The 20,153-nt window shown below is 53.7% G+C and overlaps 2 protein-coding genes across 3 annotated transcripts; both read left to right on the forward strand.

Moving 5' to 3' along the window:
* The first annotated feature begins 41 nt into the window (after positions 1-41).
* On the forward strand, positions 42-7,600 carry PXMP4 (peroxisomal membrane protein 4). The gene is made up of 4 exons (XM_056354986.1): positions 42-210; positions 639-701; positions 1,168-1,366; positions 2,334-7,600. The coding sequence occupies exons 1-4, from the start codon at positions 95-97 to the stop codon at positions 2,595-2,597; spliced, it is 642 nt and encodes a 213-aa protein (XP_056210961.1). The 5' UTR covers positions 42-94; the 3' UTR covers positions 2,598-7,600.
* A 5,106-nt stretch (positions 7,601-12,706) lies between these two features.
* On the forward strand, positions 12,707-17,435 carry E2F1 (E2F transcription factor 1). 2 transcript variants are annotated; one of them, XM_056354982.1, is made up of 7 exons: positions 12,707-13,105; positions 13,762-13,852; positions 14,450-14,669; positions 15,134-15,286; positions 15,443-15,557; positions 15,670-15,874; positions 16,131-17,435. In XM_056354982.1, exons 1-7 carry the CDS (start codon positions 12,911-12,913, stop codon positions 16,379-16,381), a joined length of 1,230 nt encoding a protein of 409 aa, XP_056210957.1. In that variant the 5' UTR covers positions 12,707-12,910; the 3' UTR covers positions 16,382-17,435. The 2 variants fall into 2 exon arrangements, with proteins under 2 accessions (XP_056210957.1, XP_056210958.1); XM_056354983.1 differs by lacking the exon at positions 12,707-13,105 and adding an exon at positions 13,490-13,664.
* Positions 17,436-20,153: the final 2,718 nt, after the last annotated feature.

Raw genomic sequence — 20,153 nt, forward strand, 5'->3', positions numbered from 1 at the left:
ATGGACAGCCGAAAGAGCCTATGCGCGCGGTGGGCGGGCCCAGCTCCCGGAAGTGTGCGCGCCGTGGGCAGCCTGGGCTAGCGGGGGACGCGCCATGGCCGGTGGAGGGGACCCGCTCCGCGCCCTGCTCCGCGCCGCTAATGCCCTCCTGCAGCAGCGCCGCTACCGTGCCGCGCTTGCCGTCCTCAAGGGCTTCCGCAATGGGGCCGTGTGAGTGCGGCAGGGGCGGCTGGGGGCGGGGGCGCCGGGCCCAGTGTGTTGCGAGGCGAGGGGGGTGTCTCGGTTCCTTCAGGGTCCGGCCGCCCCGAGGCGGCGGGAAGACGGTTCTGTGCCCTTCTGGCCTGCCCGGAGACCGGGGCTGTTGCGGTGGGGGTTCGGGAGGGGCATTTCCATCTCCCTCAGCGGTAGGCGGGGCTTTTACTGGTGTTGGGGTCGCCTTCGGGCCTGGTTTGTCGGGGTGCGTGTTCTCTAGAGCCTGAGGTCTGGGCTCCTGCTTGGTGTGCTGCTGCTGCTCCTGGGCCGACTTAAAAGTGCGATGTAGTTGCTCTAGGTAGCATCTTTGGCTGTTAGTAGAATAGAAATAACAGTCGTTTCATAGTGCAATACAGAAACTCTGAAATATTTATTCACTTTTGCAGTTATGGAGCAAAAATTCGTGCCCCGCATGCCCTCGTGATGACTTTCCTATTCAAGAGTGGAAGGTACAAACCCTCGTTCTGTATTTCTGTGTTACTACTTAGAATGTTTTCATTCAAGCATTCAGTTTTTCATGTTTCTGGAGGGCTTAAAAAAAAAAAAAGCACAGAGAAATTAGCAGATGCAAACACCAGTGCTCTGCTCTCCTTCAAGTAACAGAAGCCAAAGTATGGGAGTGCACGTTGTGGCTTTCCCCACTTATGCCAGAGGTTCGCGCTTAGGGCTTAGGCAAAATTTTTTTTAAAAGGCTGCTTGACTTGTCATAGAATGAGACAGAAGCACAGTCTGCTGTCTGGGATGGGCTGTTAAATGAGCCAGAGGTGGAAAGGTTTCTTCTCCCTCACAAGATGTTCTGTGGGGTGCCCAAGCTGTTGGTTTAGATGAGCAGGTCAGAGGGGCGTAGTGTCCAGGCTGAGTGACTGCAGTAGTCCTGCCTTTTTGCTCTCCTAATTGTCTGTTTCTTTTCTTCAGTTTAAGAGAGAAACTGAAATCGATTGCTCAGGCTACGTACACACATTCCCGGAACTTGGCGTATTTTGTGTTCACCTACAAGGGACTGATGGCGTTGCAGTCCCGACTACAGGGGAAAAAAATTCCATTTCATTCTTTCTTTGCAGCCTGCATTGGGGGTTGGCTGGTGTTTGGTGAGAACAATCCCATCAACAGCCAGGTAAATGCGTTTTTTGAAAGCTTCTTTGACAAAAAACCCCAACATGTCCCAGAAAGTGGTTGGTATAGCCTGGTGTGTTTCTGGTGGTTCTTACCATGTAGCGTTACTCTTTCACCATATTCGTCTTCACACAAGTTCTTGTTTTGGCTGCTCCGCACTCAAATCCTAAGGTGGTTGGGTGCCTCCGTGAATGTTGTGTGCAGTTCCAGTGCTAAAAGCCCAGGTTTACCCCCAGAGCTGCACTTGTATACTTAGGAAGGCAGGCAGTTAGGCAATTCAAAGCCATTAGGTTACCCCAGATGTCTTCTGAGCTGTGGTCACTGACTGTGTGCACTGCTAGTCTGCCTGCTCACAGGGTTAAACCCTTTAGCTTGAATGTTGCGAGTGTAGAGCACCATCAGTTACTGTGCTACACTTAACTGGTTAAACTGACAAAAGCTGCTCAGGGGACGTTTGATTTATGGCTGGTTGTTAACGCACAGTCACAGATTAATCAGTCCCTAAAATACACAGATGCTGATTAATCAAAAGCGTTCTTATGCAATGACCTGCAAGAGCATACAGTCAGTCTGGTTTTAGGATGTGTCCAGCCTACAGAGTTTGTGTCTGCTTCGCAGGTTAGCAGGGCTGCTCCATTAATGTTCTGTTAGCAGCAACATCTGAGGCAGCATTAACTAAGCAAAGACAAAAGTTCTGCAGCTGCAAAACTGTGATGTATTAAGTATGACTTGTTGATTACTAAATTGGAGCACCAGCAGAGAAGCAGGATTTTGAGGACATAGGGAAGACACAAACATGTCCAGTTGTAAGACTGCTTACTACAAGAACCTACAACCTGTTTGCTTTTAAGTTGGGTAAATTGTTTCCACCCCTCTTGCCTGGCTTACCGCTTCTAAATCACTTAACCTGGCTAGTATGTCTGGTCAGGTTATTTACTTAACGTTCTTTGGGTTTTCTCTTCACGCAGATCATTATGTACCTGCTGTCTCGTATCCTGTTCGGCTTGTCTCGGCTGGCAGTGGAAAAGGGCTATGTCCCACAGCCAAAGCAGGATCCTTTTCCACTTGTCGCTGCTTTGATATGGGGGACAGTTCTCTGGCTTTTTGAATACCACCGGCAAACTCTGCAGCCTTCTCTGCAGTCCTCCATGACCTACCTGTACGATGATAGTAATGTATGGCATGACATTTCTGACTTCCTCATTTATAACAAAAGGACAGACAGCAAGTAGATGGTTCGTTGTAAAACACCTTTGAATGGGATGGTATCTTCCAGCAGCTAAGGGAAAAGGTTATTCTGTTGCTCTTGACTGGTGATGTTTTTTTTTAAATTAACATCTGTCAAGCAGAGTTGCCTCTTGTGTCCCAGCCAAAACATTCTGATTAGTCTTCTCTTGGCTCTGTTTAGAGCAAGCAAATGCCCCACAGAAACCTGTTGCAGTCTTTTTTAAAAAGAGGCCTTATTTTCCCTGCAAGTATGGCTTTGGGGTTTTTGGGATTTTGTTTTTCAAGAAACTAAATATGCTTACAAAATGACAGCCTGACAGTAAGTGGAGAGCATGTCTAATCATGAAAAAATATTCTAGGGATTGTCTGAATGCTCTCAAGACAGAACCATTTTTCTGTGCTGCTGTGCTCGCTGTAGTATGACAGAAGTGGGGAACCTGCTCAGGTCTAAAAACAGGGACATCACTTCTTGATTTCTGCGGACAACAGAAAATCTGGTTTAAACTGTTACAAAGACAGTCGTGTGCTCCTTAAGAGAGTTTTTCTGCAGTTTTCCCTCAGAGGCATTAAGGTGTTTGAGAATAAAACTGTTAAGATTGTCTGGTACAAGCCTGGTAAATGAGGCTTGGAAGGACTATTTTTACGTGGCTTCTTTCATGCACTTGGGCTGAATCCGTCCCTCTGCAGAGTGCACTAATTAATACCCTGTAATTATTTTAAACTTACTTGTAAAGTTTTTTAAAGCTGCTTGAATTAAATACGAAAACCAGTTATGCAACCTAGACTCCTTTGAAAACAGGCTGAGGCGCATTGCACGCCCTCAGATATCACACTGGGTACTTTATGTGTAGAAGCGAGCAACACTTTCAACAAGCGCTTTTATTTTGGTGGGAGATAACCACATGGGTTTCTCTTAGGTCCAGAATCTACCCTCCACAGTGGTGGCATGTGCTAGCTGTAATCAGGCTTGGATGTACCTGTGGTTTCTGCAGGCTTCTGGCTGAGCCAGGTTGAGGCCACAGATGAAGTGGCTACTTCTGTAAGCGAATATTCCTCTTAAGAATACACTGCTGAGCACCGGTAACAGGGCAGCACGCACTGGGCTTTAACAGAAGATGGTCTAGATAGCTGAGAAAGAACAAAAACTGTTTTAAATTTAATAAATTCAAACTGTTAATAGTGGCAAAGCACTTACGCTGCCATATAACACTACACCATTCACTTAATGATGTACATTAAAATAATTCCTGATGCACTGGTTTTATGTGGTGATATTTACAAGAAAGTCATTAAGTTCCCTGCACTATTCCCTTTTAGCTCAGTCGGGACTATTTTGTTTGCTCTCCCTGTGCCCATCCACTTTTCTTTCCTGACTTGACCATGTCATTTCATACTCCCATTGATGCTGCTGTTCATCATGTTTTGTAGTCTCTTTACACCCCAGGCTCTAGCAATTTGTCATAGTCAGTGGTATGACTGAAACAGTGTATTTAAGTTCAGGTAGCTTCTGAGTAGTAAAAAATTCTCAGTTTCTTCTTAAGTCATTTTTCCTTGTCCTCCTAAGCTCTTTTATTGCCATTACACATTCTGAGTGCTGCTTCGCTCTTTTATTTTTCCACTCTCTGCATCAGCAAGAGGGAGAGTGAAATGTTCCCCTCCCCGTAGTCTGTCTGGTGCTGCAGTGTTTGGCATTACGTTGCATCCTGAGTGGCTCAGGTGGAGCAGGAGGAATAGTCTGCTGGCTCTTGAACTGAATCTAGTGCCGAGTCCAACTATATTCACTGTGAGATCTTACAGTGCAGAGACAGGAGCTTCTCTGTGCTCATGCCATGCAAGTCCATGACGGACTCATGTCTGGTTCCCAGAAGACAACATACTGCTTTGCTAAAGTTAACAGTCCATGGGATCTTTTAACTTCAGCTGCTGTTATAGTCTGTATTGAGTACTTGAATTTGAACACCGAACAGCGTTTTGTCAGACCCTGGGAAAGCTATAGAAGTTAGGAATTGGGTTTGTTTCTTTGTAGTCAAATATTTTGCTTTGTGTAGATAAGCGTAAATACTCAAGTACAGAAAAAATACTAAATCTACCAGTGAGGTCTGATTTAATATAAACATTGTGTCTTTATTTGCACCGCTGCTGGCTATTTGAAGAAGTGTAAGTGCAGCACTCTTACGTCAGAAGCCTCAATCATTCCAAATAAGAATGTTAGTATCCTGCTAATGTTGCTGAATTCCTACAAAGTTTGATGGGATTTCAGAAAATGCTTCCACAATCTGACAGCTATGACTTGATAACTTCTCCCTAAAACTATTAGATTCATAAATCCTTGACCGTGTATAATTATTGTAGCAAAATGGTGCAGGCTGGTTATGTGAGCCATGTGTCTAGAAGTTTTTAACCTTTTTAATTTATAGCTGGCATTCCTTTTCTCTGAGAAAAGCTGGTGATTCCCTTAGGGATGAAATAATTTTCTTCTGCTGGTAGTTCTACCGCTGCAACTATGTGGCTGCTTGTGCAGCAATTCTCTGGCCTCGTGAAGGGCAAGTGACCTGTTCTGTCCTTTTTACACTACCATAGTATCTCTGTCCTCTCTAGATAGTAAACCCAAGCTGTTAAGTTTCTAGTATCAACCCGGCAGCAGTGGCCATCAGTCGTCCTTGGTTCAAAATGCCCTTTTTTCTCTTGGGAATCTGTATTGCCAACCTCACTTTCAAAGCAAATTGTGTCTGAGCCTCCAGCCATCTGTACTTCTGACCCAGGAACCAGCTGCTGTCCCTGGAAGACAAAACTGCAGCTCATCCCCAGAGCGGGTCCCTTACAGCAGCAGCCATTAGCCGCACGTTTGCGGACGGTTGGTTTTCCTGCTGTGTTGGGGCAGGATGTTAAGCTGCAAGTCACTTCTTTCCCCAGGGAAGTAATTGGAACAGTTCTTTAATGGTATTAGTCTACATTGCTGTTTCTGTGACCAGATAGCTGGGGATGAACCCCTTATGCTACCAAGGTGTTGGAACAATGCGGGCGTGTAGTAAGGAACTCAACTAGAAGTAATTTGTCTGAGTCAGACTTTTCGGATACGTAAGTTACACTCCCTGCCTTCCCCCAGTGCATTGTGTAGGGAATTGAGTCCCCTGTTAGTGTTCTTTTTTATTAGCATTAAAACCAAAAGAAATAAATAGACAGTTGGGAAGCCACCTGCGAATCAGCCAAATACTTAAGAATCACAAAGAAGTGCCATTTCCCGCCCCCCTGCCCCCAGCTCTGATCGGTTTTGAATTTTAAGATGAATGTGGGTTGGTTTGTCTACATCAGCTGTATTTTCTCTTGTTATTTCTTCCTCGACACTTGACTGTGAGATGCTGAGTGGTTCTGAAGAGGAGCAGAATATCTCAATGCTTAACTCAGTTTGTCAAAAAATAGGATTACTGGATAACATTGAAGTGTTCATTTTAAAATGATGCTTCTCCTTCAGATTTGAAGCCTCTTTTAGAGACAGTTTTAAAGGTTAATCAATCAAACTGATCAAAAGTTTTCAGCAAGCCTTGAACAGCAGACTGACTATACTGAGCTATTAATCATTTATTTTATGAAGGAACAAAGCAAGCTCAGGGTTATTTACTGCCGCTGCATGCTGCCCTAGCATACCGACTGTGCTTCACTTCTCTTTGGAGGACAGCTTGTATGCTAGTGCTGGCTGTCAGGATTGCTGAAGAACTGTTTCCGGGACAATTGCATTATTTAACAAAGGTGAAAATTAAGTGGGTGCATGACATTTGGTTTAGCTAAGGTTTTCTGTACTGCATTTGATCCTTCCAGTTAAGGGGAGGATATTTCTGAAAGAAAAACCTGTGTTTGTCCAATTAGTGCTGCAGAAGAGTGCTTCTGCAGAAGAGTGTGTTCACAGTGTGTCGGTGTGCTTTGCCCCAGCCGTCATCCCTGTGTCTGGGCAATAACCACCCCAGCTCGGGACAGTTGGGTCAGGGTGGAGAGGCTGCGCAAGAGCTTTGGTATCGGTGCCGTGAGACTTTCTCCCCCTGGTAGAGTAGTTCAAGCTGTGCTTTAAACCAAGCTGGATGGGGAGTAAGGGTGCAGGGATGATCTCTGGCTGCTGAAGTAGACCAAAAGCAGGTGTCTGTGGGGACACCTGTGACTGCAGTGTCCCCTGTGCACGCTGAGCTCTACAGCCAGCTGGGAGCCATCGGGGCTGGCTGGTGCTCGTGGAGTGACCAGAACCCCATGCAGATACCCTCACACAGGAGAAACTGCTGTGACTTAAACTCATTTTCACTGCATCAGCACAAATAGAACCTTTGGATTATACCCTGAGCCGTACAGTGTTTCCTGTTTGTCAGGTTGTATTTGTCTTCCTGGAGCATGCCAACCTGAGCAGAATGTTTTCAGTTTCAGATGCTGGTTTTGAAATCCAGCAGATAAGGGAGAAGAGAAAATAAGACATAATGCTATCCAGCGTAATGTCTGTCTGCCACTGTTAATATTTTAGGGGTGCTAATCTTGAATTTTCAACCTGTGTGTTCACACCAGATTGTTGGAGGAGGTAACTTTTTTTTTTTTTTACTTAGAATAATTTTCATCTCTCTCATTTACTTATGAAACTGGTGATGATGATGAGGAAAAACAAATTAAATGCTCTATAATACAAGTATTATTACCTCTGCTTTTGATATATATTTTGTATTCATAATTGCCATGTAATCCAGGCCCTGATTTTCTGACAGCGTAGAATAAGGTTAGGAACATAAACTCAGGTAGCTTGTAATTACGCTGATCAGAATGCTTGTTGGAATATCTCAGGTTTTGGTTTTAAAATGTGTGAAAGAGTGGGCAGCGGGTTCTTGGAGTAGCTGTGTCCACTATGAAACTGATTTCTTGTGCAGTTGTAGTACATCAGCCCCAGACTTTCTGCCAAACTCATTTGCAGATTATTTCTGTATAATCACTCTATTATAACACTGTGCTTTCTATAATAATAATAAAAACTTAAATTTTTTGTCTTCTTTTACTGTCATTATTAAGCTAAAATATATGAAGTAATGCTTAATTATTGCACAATACTAGTCCTATATGTAGAAGAGTCATGCATGGAGTACATTTTTGGCATTGGTTGTGCCCTCGTGTTACCAGCCTGGAAGCAGCAGCCAGTGCTACTTTGACCACCCCATTGCTGCGGCACTGGCTAGCTCGGGTAAGGATCCTAGCTGCAAAGACAGATTGGGGTGGCTGTTGTCTTTTTTTTTTTTTTTTTTTAATGAAGCATGAACTTTCCTCTACTATAGCTGTTCAGATCACTTAGCGTGGCTGTATCTTCAGACCAAGTGAGTCAAATTGGGGCTAGGTGAGGAGGTTCGTAGCATGTACAAAGTGGACACACTCAAAATGCGGTGTTGGTGGGAGAGTGTGACCAGCTCTTGCGTTGCAGCTAGCAGAGTCCATCTGTCCTGTTAGGGTTTCCTGAGGTGACATGGTTACAGGGCAGGCTACCCCTTGGTGCCTTGTGGTCGGCCAGGAATGGACTTGAGTGATAGCAGAGAGTGTGCAAAGTGTTCAGAGAGAAGTCAGCTGGAGGAAGCTCTGCTGGTGATTGCCTGGCTCACACATGGAGTCCTGACTGTAGTCTACGTGCCTGGTCTTTGCGCAAATACTCCTCTTCAGGGCAGACAGCTTGTGGCAGGACCATCTGCCAGAGCAGGGCACAGGTACAAGGCTCTGGACACAAGGCTGAAACTGCTTTGCACATTAGCTAAACAAAATAAGTATGCATATAGATGGTTTTGCTGCCTCTTCCAAGCTAAGCGCTACAAAAAGCATATGCTGTAGAGGTAACAGCTGTGGCAGTGGAGATAAAGCAGTCCCTGTGTGAGGATCTCCCTACAGCACAGGTGGGCAAGAGAGGTCCTGATCCCAAGCAGAAGAAGGTCTCTCTGCAAGGAGAGCGCTGAGCACCTGTAAGGCAAAACCTGCTTTGTAGCTGCTGTAATGCTGGAGTGTCCAGCCTGGGCCCATGAGAAGCCAAATGAACACCTCCAAACTGATGTCAGTCCTATCTTAAAGTGGTTTTTTTTTCCTGTCAAAGCATCATACTGTACCTGAGCCTTTCTTCCATTCCAAGCAAAGCTCTGAGTGAGCTATAGGTTTTGCTCTGGCACTTTACCTGCCTTTTGTGTTGACAGTACCAAAGACCATGATCTGAACCTGCTGGGAAATGAACTTTGGACCAGCTGGAGTTGCTAAGTCCAGCTAAAAGCTAAAGCACAGAAGGCAACATCAAAGGGCTTATTCCCAAATGCACTCGTTGACTCCCAGGGTATTTGCACAACATACTGCTGTGCAAGGAAACACTTCAGGCTCCCCATTCCTCTGCAGGCCTTGAGTGAAGGAGGTTGAACCTCGTCGGAGTGGCTTATAGCAACCAGCGTGGGAAGCTGGTGTTTGTACTGTTCTGTCTTAGAGAGGCTGGAACAAGATTGCCCTGTTTGGCTGTCAAGAGCAGAGCAGGGGTTGAGCAGGCTCTGTGCCCCTGTCACTTCTGCTGAAAGGCTGCGGATTGATGTGAGCTTGAATAATGGATGCCATCATTGTGAGCAAAGGAAATAACACTGATGAATCTGTTGTGTCCAGCATCGAAGAGAGCAGCTGACCTGCTGTCCTGGGAGCAGTGCTGGTGTAGTCTTCTGTAACCAGATGCAAGGGAACAGGCAGTTCCTAGCTTTTGGGACCGGGATCTGAGAGCAGACACCTAAACCAGCGGTGCTCTCCTCCTGCCACAAGCAAGCTTTAGTTAATCTATTGGTGCTGTTGGAAAATCGTTTTGGTTCTCGTAGGAAAAAGGCGATAGCTATGGTGACAGAGGTGGAGGGTAGTAAGGTCAGGATAGCAGGACTGTGGGGCTCTGGGCTTTCCCCAGCTGCCTGTCCCTTCCACAGGTCCTCTTGCAGCCCATGCTGTCAGCTCGCCATCATCTGAACCAAAGTGCTGGGAACAGGAACATTGGCAAGAGAGCCCGGGGGGAAGTCATGTTTCCCTTTGCACGATGCAGTCATTCCAAGCGACAGCTCAGCGTAGCCTGTATGGGAACTGCTGAAAGCAGGACCGCGCTACGGATGACAAGGACAGTAAATGTGCTTCTGACACCTATGTGCTAAGGAAGGCTAACTGAGCACAGGGATGCAAGTTTGCATCCTGCCAGCTCTCCTCCTGCCTGCTCCCACTGCTGGGGGATGGTTTTGCAGCATTGATACCAGTTCCTGCTCCATCTACAGCCCCAGTCTGTGCTTTTCCTTTGGAGCAGGGACCAGCAGACACCTCCTGACCTGAGTCTGTTCCGATGTGCAAGGCAGCCAAAACCCACCCGAACTCGGTGACTGCTGTGGGGTAAATCCGGCTGGGATACAAAACATATGAATAGCCTTCCTGACCCTCTCTGTGGCCAAGTGGGGATGTGGAGACAGGACTTTATCTTTGTGCAGCACCTGCCAGACAGCTAATCTTGGGAGCTGGTCTCCACTCCTTAGCAGGGCTGGCGTGGCTGGGAAGAGGCTACAGCTGTGCAGGAGACAGGATTCATCTGCTTTCCCTCATATGCATGCAAGAAAAGCCCCTGCCCTTCCTTCTCCCACCAGCATTTGCCGTTCATTTGTCCTCACAACCGCTCTTTTTCAGTGCCACCCACACTAAAAGCCTCAGAGAAGTTGCAGCACAGCGGCTCAGGGGAGAGGGGGGTGCAGCACAGCCTGCTCCCCTGGAATAAGCTCCCGCATGAATTAAGGGAGGGAGGAACCAGCCTTTGTGAGAGGAGCAGGAGCAGCTGGTGCAGCAACTGTGTCCCAAACCGTGCATTGCGCCAGGAAGCACCCGGCCAAGGCTCCCTTGGGACAGGGAGAGCACCACCAGCCATTTGCTCCAGCCCAGCTGTTGGGGTTGCCTTTTCCCCCACTCCCCAGATGGAAGAAGCATTAACTGTGTGCAAACATCTGGTCTAACTGTTGCGTGTGCTTCACAGTAATGATGATATTGCGGTGCAAGGGCTCTGGAGAGTGGGCCCTTGAATATTAGAAGGGCCAAGCGTTAATTAACTGTATTAATTTCCTTTAAGCAAGGCAGCATTTCCATTTGCTCTTTGCTGATGAAGAAATGAGGCATGGAGAGGTGATACAATTGGTCATGGACATGCAATATGTTACTGGCATATGTAAGGATGTAGGGATCTGGGGAAATCACGGCACTGCTTCGTGCTGGCTGTCCTGCAGGGGAATTGCAGCCACTGCCAAAATATCCAGCATAAAATCCTTTAAAGCCTAAAACCTGTTAGGCCAGAGCAGGGGCACTGCGTGTCAGGATCTGCTTCACAGCAGAGTTAACTCATCGCTGTGAATGCCTCCTGCATCCCACGCACTGGTGGAAAAAACACCCTCTCTCCTGCGTCCCAGGCAGGTCGGGGCCAGGGCAGGAGCCAGTGCTGGCCCACAGCCCTGCCTGGCAGCAGCAAGGGACTGGGGGCTACCGTCCTCAACCGTGAGGCCCTCGGGGCCATGATGTTGGGGGCACAGAGGGATTAAAGCCTGGGCTTGGCTCAGAGCAGTTTGGGGGCCTGGGAGAGACCCACGCTCCTGTGAGCTTCAGCATCTCTGGGCCCTGGGAAAGGCCTAGTTTTTAAATGCAGGGGGAGGGTCATTAGAAGGATGTTTGGGGTTTTTTTCCTTTTTAATTTTGCCTTCTCATGCAGTGGAAGTGTTATCGGTATCCTGCACGCAGGAGATGCTGATGGTGGGAGCCGCCTGTGCCATGTCTCATGAGTAGACTATCATCTCTCTTGGTGTGGTGGGGCCACTCCCAGCTCCAGCTGCCATCTCCTCTGCCCCTGCCTTGCCCCTGTCTGTGCAGTCCCACTGCCAGAGAGAGCTGCCGGCATGGTCAAGTGCAGATTTTGCTTCCAGCAGAGCTTTTTCTCTGTGCTGCCCTGCAAGGAGTTATCAACTAGTGCTGAAGAAGCTGCAGAGATCCACAGCTGTTCCGTGTTTGGAAACACAAAATGCCATGAATCATCCAGGAAACAGACAGAGCACATTGCAGCATCCCAGTCTTTGTGTGAGCTGGACCCCTCAAGCAGTATCAGAGCCCAAACCCTCAAAACTTGCCCAACAGCCTTGTCCACTGTCTCAGGGCTGTTTTGCAACAAGACGGGACAACCCTGGCCTCATCCCTTCATCCCTCCATCAGTTATACAGACGCAGACTGTTGCCCCACAGCACAGCAGACCTCCCACTTGAAGGCTGCACCCCAGCACAGCTGAGCACCCCTTGATGCTCACCAGTTCTTGACAAGCAGGGCATTGCTGCAGGGCTGCGGCAAGGGGATGCTACAAACCTGGGCAAGGCTGGGGTTACCATGGCCCCCCTGGGCAAGGGGCTGATCCAGGGGTGCAAAGCTGGGGTTACCATGGCCCCCCTGGGCAAGGGGCAAGGCTGGGGGTGTGAGGCTGGGGTTACCATCTCCCCCTGGGGAAGGGGCATGGCCAGGGGCACAAGAATGGGGCTACCATTGCCCCCAGGGGAAGGGGCTCAGCCGAGACATCCCACAGCCCCCATAACCACCCTTTTCTCTACCAGTGCCTCATCCGGGCCTCACGGGCGGGCGGAGTGGGCGGGATATGAACTTTGCTCGTGGGTTTGTGTCCTCCTCCGCCGCCCAGATAGCAGCTCCGCCCGGAGCTGGAAGCCCGTCACCCCGCCGGGACAAGACCCGGAGCCGTCCATGCACGCCGCTGTGGCGTGGGCAGCTTTTCCCCAGGCTTATAATAAAACACGTGTGGGCAAGGCATAACCCGGGGAGGGAATGCCGGGGGCGGCGGCGGGGGGGGGGGGGGGAAGGACGGCAGCGACCGCCGCCTCTCCGCCAGCCACACCGCCCCGTTCTCCGCCGCGCTCCGCACCCACGCCGCGTCCCCGAGCCGCCCCGCGATTGGCCGCCTGTCAGAGCGTCATACGCCGCCACCCGCGGGCCAATAAACTAGCGGCACCGCCCGCCGTTTCGGCGGCGGCAACCAATAGGAAGATGCTTCCATTGCCCCGCCTCGGCGCCCGGCGGAGGGCGCAGCCAATGGGCGGGTGGCGGGGAGGCTCGCGCCGCTTTCGCGGCAAAAAGGATTTGGCGCGCAAAGGCGCGGCGGGGCTGGCGCGCCGAACAATACGGCGGCGGGCGCGGAACCCAGCGGAGCGGAGCGGCCCCCGCACCCGGCATGGGCCGCGCTCCTGCCCGCGCCCTGCCCGGCGCACCGCCCGCCGCCCCGGCGGCCATGTGAGCCATGGCGGCGGCGGCGGGCGGTGCGGCGGGGCTGGCGGCGCTGCTGGGCAGCGCCTCTCCGCACCTCCTTATCGTCTCCGCCGCTGAAGAGCCCGCGGGGGGAGGCAACAACGACGCTGACCTCCTGCTCTTCGCCACGCCGCAGCCCGCCCGGCCCGGTGCCGCGCCGAGACGGCCTACGCTGGGCCGCCCGCCGGTAAAGCCCCGGGAGCGGGACGGGGAGGGGGCGGCGCGGGGGCGGGGGCTGCGGAGCCGAGGACCCTGCGGGGGCCGGTGGGGCCGGGCTATATATATCGAGCCGTGCAATACAGGGCCGCGCTATACACCGGCCTGGGCTGTGTGTATCGAGCCGTGCAATACAGGGCCGGGCTATATATGTATCGAGCCGTGCCATGCTGAGCTGCGCTGTACACTGGGCCAGGCTATATACTGTGCCACGCCGTGCTGTGCTGCTCCCTGCTCTGCACCGTGCTGTGCCGTGACCTGCTGTACCCTGCTAGGCTGTGCCGTGCTGTGCCGTGCCACGCAGCACACCTGCCGCGCACAGCCCCGCTCCGGAAGCCGCACGCCCGGGCGCTGGGCCATGCTTCGCCGCCCCTTCCTGCGGCCCACGCCTGCTTTAGGGCGCTCCCCGCAGCGTGGCAGGGCCCCCCCGTGGCTGGGCCAGTCCCCTGTCCCCGCTGGCTTGGGTGGCAGCTGGGGAGCTGCTCCCATCGACCCGTTCCTGCCAGGAGCAGGGGCTTCCGTACCCCATGGTGCTGTGCCCCCTGGGGGGATCCCTCGTGGGCAGTGCTGGGGAGGCAGTGGGGCCATGGCAGGGGCTGTCCTTCTGATGAGCCCCATCCCTTGCAGGTGAAGAGGAAGCTGAATTTGGAGACGGATCACCAGTACATAGCAGAGAGCCTGCCAGTGGGCCGGGGCAAGGCCAGGAACCCTGCTAAAGGTACCAGCGCTGCTCCCCCTGGCCCCCCACAGCCAGCCCAGCCCAGAGCAGGGGGTCTGGCAGCCCCACTCTGCTGCCCACAGGCTGGCCTGCACCTTCGGGCTCGTCCCTGGCAGCTTCTCCTTGTCCCTTAGTGTTGGTTTGGGGAGGCTGTTTCTGGGGCTGGACTTCTGGCTGCTCTCTCCAGCCCGTGCTGCTGTCCCCTGGGCTGTTGGCACAGTTGGCCTGTCTGTCTGCTGGGCACCACACTGGCTCCATCCCTTCCCACGGGATGGAGCTGCAGCAGCTGGCATGGTGTCAGTATAGCATCCCAGGTTGGACCTCCATCACCTCCCCGCTGAGCCCTGTATGGAACCTGGGTGTCACAATCGAGCTTGCAGTCACAACTGAGCATGGGTGTTGGAGCCTGCCAGGTCCTGCGGCATCCTTCCTGTGGAGGATGTGGGGAGCTCACCTTGTTGCCCTGAGAGAGCAGATGGGTTTTGGGGTGCCAGTCCATGAGCCATCTGCAAGTGTGGCAGGGTGTTTTGGGACCTCTCAGCTCCAGCACTGGGTTCCTCTTGTGGGTAAATTGCACTTGTCTTTGGTGGCTGGCAGGGGTAAAGTCTCCTGGGGAGAAGTCTCGCTACGAAACCTCACTGAACCTTACCACCAAGCGCTTCCTGGAGCTGTTAAGCCAGTCGCCTGATGGTGTGGTGGACCTCAACTGGGCAGCCGAGGTCCTGAAAGTGCAGAAGAGGCGCATCTACGACATCACCAACGTCTTGGAGGGCATCCAGCTCATCACCAAGAAGTCCAAGAACAACATCCAGTGGCTGTACGTCCATGGGCTGGGCTTGTGGGGCTGTGCCTGCCTGTCCCCTGGGATGGGAGAGGGCCAGGCTCAGGGTGAAGCAGGGTCTTGCTGGGATGGAGAAGCTCAGAGTGGTGTCACTGGAGCATCTGCTCAGGGGTTGAGTGATGGCTCCCCCTTCATGTGGTCCACAACCCTGGACAAGGGTTGTGCTCAATTGCAGGTGGCTCCTGAGTAGTGTTGGTATTTCTGTTGGCTGCAAGTCCCCCTTGGGCTCTCCAAGCCAGTCTGGACAATGGAGGGCTACATCCAGGCTCAGGGAGGGACCGCAGGGTTGTGCCCTACTTGGGAAATCCATACAAGGGTGATTCCCTGGGTATGGGGTGGGATTTAGCCTGGCACAGGCAGGGACAGTGCATGGGGACAGTCATGGTGTGGGGCAGAAGGAGCGATGGAGTTTGGCTCCTGATGGCCACGGTGCTCCCTAGGGGTAGCCAGGCCACTGTGGGGGCCCCTGGCCGGCACCGGCTGCTGGAGAAGGAGCTGCGGGAGCTGCAGGCGGCCGAGCGGCAGCTGGATGACCTCATCCAGACGTGCACAGTGCAGCTGCGCCTGCTTACTGAGGACCCTGCCAACCAGCAATATCCTTTGGTGTGGGGCTGGGATGGGGCTGGCTGGGGGGGGACCACACGGTCGAGCCCCAGGGTGAGCCTGACCACATTGCAGGCAGGGTGTTTCACAGCCCACCCTGCTGCTGCATGAAACCATCCCCTTGTCTGTTCCTTGACCCACCACACCGCAGCCTATGTGACCTGCCAGGATCTCCGCAGCATTGTGGACCCCTCGGAGCAGATGGTGATGGTTATCAAAGCCCCCCCGGAGACTCAGCTGCAGGTCTCCGACCCGACGGAGGTGAGCTGGGGCCACCCTCTGCTCCCCATGTCTGCACAGCCTGCAGCAAAGCCCAGCTCAGGCTCCCTGGGCATCCTTCTGCCTCCTCATCTCACTCCTCTCCTTTCCCTAGGCTTTCCAGGTGTCTGTGCGAAGCACTCAGGGCCCCATCGATGTCTTCCTCTGCCCTGAGGACAGCTCGGGGGTCTGTAGCCCTGTCAAGAGCCCCTTCAAAGCCCCTGCAGAGGAGTCGTCTCCCAGCCATTCACAGCCCAGAGCCTCCCCGCTCCTGCCTTCCGCCCAGGATGTGAACATGCCGCTGCTGCCTGGAGAGCAAGGTGGGCAGCTGGGGCTGGGGGCAGCAAGGAGCTGGGGACTGGGGATGGAGGTGATGGTACAGTGGCTCTGCCGTGGGGGGCTCTTGCTGTGTTTGCAGCCGTGAGCTCCTCTGCTGTTGGCACGAGCAAGGTGCTAGGGTGTTGCTTGGGCACCTCAGCAAGACGGAGGTGGGAAGGCAGGTTCTGCGTAGCCAAAGCCTGCTTTTTTGGGTTTTTTGGCAAGTATTGGATTTATAGCTGCTTCCCATCCCCACAGAAACACTGCTGCCGGGGACGAGCACACTGCCCAGCAAGTGCCCAGCAGAGGAGGTGAGCCTTTCACCGCTGGCCTCCATGGACGCCCTCCTGGAGCAGAGCAGGGAGGATTTTTCAGGTTTTCTGGCGGACGAGTTCATCAACCTGTCACCGCCACAGGCACAGGACTACCACTTTGGCCTGGAGGAGGGTGAGGGCATCAGTGAGCTTTTTGACTGCGACTTTGGGGACTTCACGCCCTTGGACTTCTGAGGCTCTGCCTGGGTGCTCGCAGGGGAGCTGCCAGGCGGGAGTGGGGGCACCCCTGGGCTCCTGCCCTCGTGGGCAGGGCAGGCAGCCCCTCCTGCTGCACCACCCGCAGCTCTTCTCCCCATCCCTTTTTGCAATATTTTCTTCTTACGCCTCCAGCCCCCCCAGCCCGGGTGGGGGACGGCAGCATCCCCAGCTCCAGCCTCACAAAGGGGATGCTAAGGTGGTGGTCCTATCTCAAGGGACCCCCTGCAGGGCCTTGATCGGGGAGGGGGCTGCCCAGGTTAGAGCCGCTCCCCCCCAGGTGCCCGTTACAGAGCTTTAAGCAGTCCTGTGTATAGATGTGGTTAATTTATTATTGTCCCCTGGGGACAGCGTTTAATTTCCATGGGTGTTTTTTTGGGGGGGGTGGGCCATGCAGCAGAGTGGGAGTGCCAAGAGGTTTTGTTGTGTTGGGAAGGGGGTGGTGGAGTTGCAGGGGGGGTGCTGGGTAAGGGCTGTCAACCTCTGTGTGGGGGGCTGCCCGCAGCCCAGCTGAGCGTTGGGTATTTATTTATTATTTATGGCATGTGGGAGCTCTCCTGGGACACAGGGGGGGCAGGATGGAGTTGGGGGACGATGCTGGTGGGGCGGGACATAAAGGGTCCCACCAGGGGCTCACCAGCACGTCCTGGCTTTGCTGGTGGCCGCAATGGGGCTGCCAGGGAGGCCACTGTGGTGGCAGGTAGCTGCGGGAGCGGGGCTGGGGCTGCTGGCCCCGGTACCGTGTGTGTGCGTGCCCCCGCCGGGGGGTGCAGAGGTGGCCGGGGTGGGGGGGATGCATTTCTGCAGGCAAGGTCCCAGTGCTGTCTCCAGGCTTTTATTCCCCTCCCCATGCAGCCATTCAGCCTTTCAGCTTTGTCTCCCCCTCTCTGGCCCACTGAGGCTGGGGGGCGGGGGGGGGGGGCTCCCAGGGCTCCCTGGGGCCAGGCTGGAGACGCACTTTCACTTTTACTGCCTTTTAACAAGCTTGTGTTCCTCTGAGCTTCGTGTTTAATAAAGGTTTCTACTGACTCTGGCCATCAGTGCAGGGCTGCGTACTGGGGGACACTGGGGTGGTGGGGACCTCAACCTGTGAAACCAAGGGGGTTTGGGTTATTTGGACGGGGGGGGGTCCATTTTGAGCTTGAAATGCACAGCAGGTGTGTCATTGCCTGGGGGTGCGGGAAGGGCTTTGGTCCCTGGGTTGGTTTTTTTTCTCCCCTGCAGCTCCACACTCTCCAAGGTGTGGGATGGGAGCTGGGCCTGGTCCTGCCACCCTCTGCTCCTCTGAAAAGTCTGTGCCCCTGTGGACAGGGCCATGGGTCTGGATGGAGATCGCTTCTCCTTTTGGTAACCACGTTCTCCAGCAGCCCCTGCCCCCACTCAGCAACTCTCCTGCCTGGCCCCCTCCCCTGCCTTCCCCCCTGTTTTGGGGCAGCGTTTGCACGGGGGCACCCACAGCTGCAGCTGCTGTGCAGGGAGGAGGAAGGCAGAATGGGGCCGATGTGAAACCAGCCCGTGCAGCCACAGCACCAGCAGGCTCCCAGGGACTTCCCAGCTTCCTTGTTTGTCCCAGCACATTGGTCCTGCCTGAAGGCAGCTGCTGGCACCAGCTTGTGGCCCAGAGTTGGAGGTCCCTGTGTCTAGGTGAGCTGGGGACGAGCTGGCTGACCCTGAAAGCCTCAACCTGCTCTGTGGCACACTGTCCCCTTCCTGGGGAGTGAGGAACATCGGGAACGCTCCAGGAGGGCTGCTTGAAGACTGTGGGGGTCCCCTGGCCACCTGGAGTGGGGCCATGCCCCCACCCCAGTGGCAGGTGGGGACATGCCACTTCCCGTGTCTGTGTGCTTCCCTCCCCTCCTCTGCCCAGCTGCCTGCCTGATTCTTCTTTAAACAGCCTGATAAATATTTCACCCTCCATCATGTTGCTCCTGCGCCAGCTTTTTTAGGGAACAGGAGCTGGGGTTCTGGCTGCTGGCATCTGCTGGGGTGGACAGTGAGCCCATCACTGCTGCCTAGCCTCCTGCCTCCATCCTCATGCCTCCATCTCCACAGCCGAGCACGGTTCCCCAGCTCGTTGTGCTGTCACAGGCTTGTTCTTACTGCAGGACACGCGTGGATAGCGGTGTGCCAGTGTAGGGTGGCAAACCCCACGGCTCAGCCCTGTCTGTGGTGCCAAGTCCCCGCTCCCCTCCCTGCAGCCCCCTGGGACTGACCGTCCCAAAACCCAGTGGCACACGCAGCCTGTCTGTCCCCTGTGTTTGAGTGGGATGAGCCAGTGGCTTGCTGTCACACTGTCACCCCATTTAATTTTTCAGACAAACTGAAAAAGCTCCCTGCTGCTCTGGTCCTTGGGGCTCCTGCCCCACAGAGCCAGGGAGAAGAGGATGGGAGACCAGGGTGGGTGGGCATGGCCCCCGGTCCCCTGCCTGCTGCCTCCTTTAAAAGATCAATGTTTGTCACCTGAGGTGACAGAGGTGTTGAAGCTTTTATAATTTACAGCAGGGTGCCCAGCCCAGCCGTATGCCAGTACATCCTCTCCCCCTTTTAGTTTCGTTTTGGTGGAGGGTGATGGTGTGCAATGCTGCCCAAGGCGGTGAGACCCTGGAGAGGGGGAGGTGGCCACTGGCTTTCATGGGAGCCAGCAGGCGCAGGGAGCAGGGAGAGGGCTCGTGCCAACGTCCTGAGCTCTGCAGGGCTGTCCCCCCAAGCGAGCTAACCCCCAGTAGCAGCACAGATTTTCCCTTTTCCCCCGAGCACAGGCAAACCTCTCTGATGGCATTCGCCATCACATTCCCCTAATAGGGAGCCCCATAGGATGATGGGCCCTTGGGAATCCCCATCCCCATGAAAGCAGCCCCCTGGGCAGGGGCAGCACCTTGTCCCCTGCTGCGGCAGTGCAGCCCATCTCTGGGGGAACGTGTTGGCAGCTCCACGCAAGGCAGAGCACCGTAAAAATAACCACTCTGCCTCCCAGGGATGATTCACGATGCAGCTGAAGGGCTTCCCTCCTGCTATTTCGAGTCGCTGGAGCAAGAGCTGATGATAGCTTGTGCAGGGGCTCTCGATTCTGTAGAGCACATGGCGGCTTTGAGAAGCGGCCCCCAGCGCTGCCTGGTTCTCTGAGCGATCTGCATCACCAATGCTTTTCTTCTTTGGGTGAAGAGATGGGCACCCTGCATGCATCCTGCAAGCCCCATGGGTCCCTGACTCCCGTTAGCTCCCACCTCCCACTCCCCAGCAGCCACCTGCAGGGACCGTGCCCTTCCAGCGCTGGGGTGCAGGGTGCAATCAGGCTGCGGTGACGGCTGCACTGGCACTGGCAAAGGCTGCAATGAGCGGGCGGATGTGGACATGGTGCTGAGCCCAGGCAGCCATGGGGTCTCCTGTCCCCACGCTGCAAGGTTTGGACTCGAAGGAGTCAAGGGAGCCCAGCAGTGGGGTGAGCTCTGGCACAGGCTGTGGCTGGCAGAGGGGATCAGCGTTAGATGCTGACACAGCATGAAGTTTGCCAGAATTTATACCTTTAATCTAATCCCCTTGGAAAGTCCAGGCAGGTTTTGGGGTCTCTATAGGCTCCTGTGGTACGTCTGGCCTGGGATGCTGTGCCCCTGCCAGTGCTGCCTGCCTTGCTTTTGCATCCCACCCCATGCTTCAATATTTCCACTTCCAAAACCTGCTCAAGTTTCTTCCACAAGGGAGAAACCCATGGAGGTGAAGCGCAGCATCCTGTTTCATGAAACCCCAGTAAGTG

Source organism: Falco biarmicus, chromosome 10 (genome assembly GCF_023638135.1).
Source record: "Falco biarmicus isolate bFalBia1 chromosome 10, bFalBia1.pri, whole genome shotgun sequence".
Lineage (NCBI taxonomy): Eukaryota > Metazoa > Chordata > Aves > Falconiformes > Falconidae > Falco > Falco biarmicus.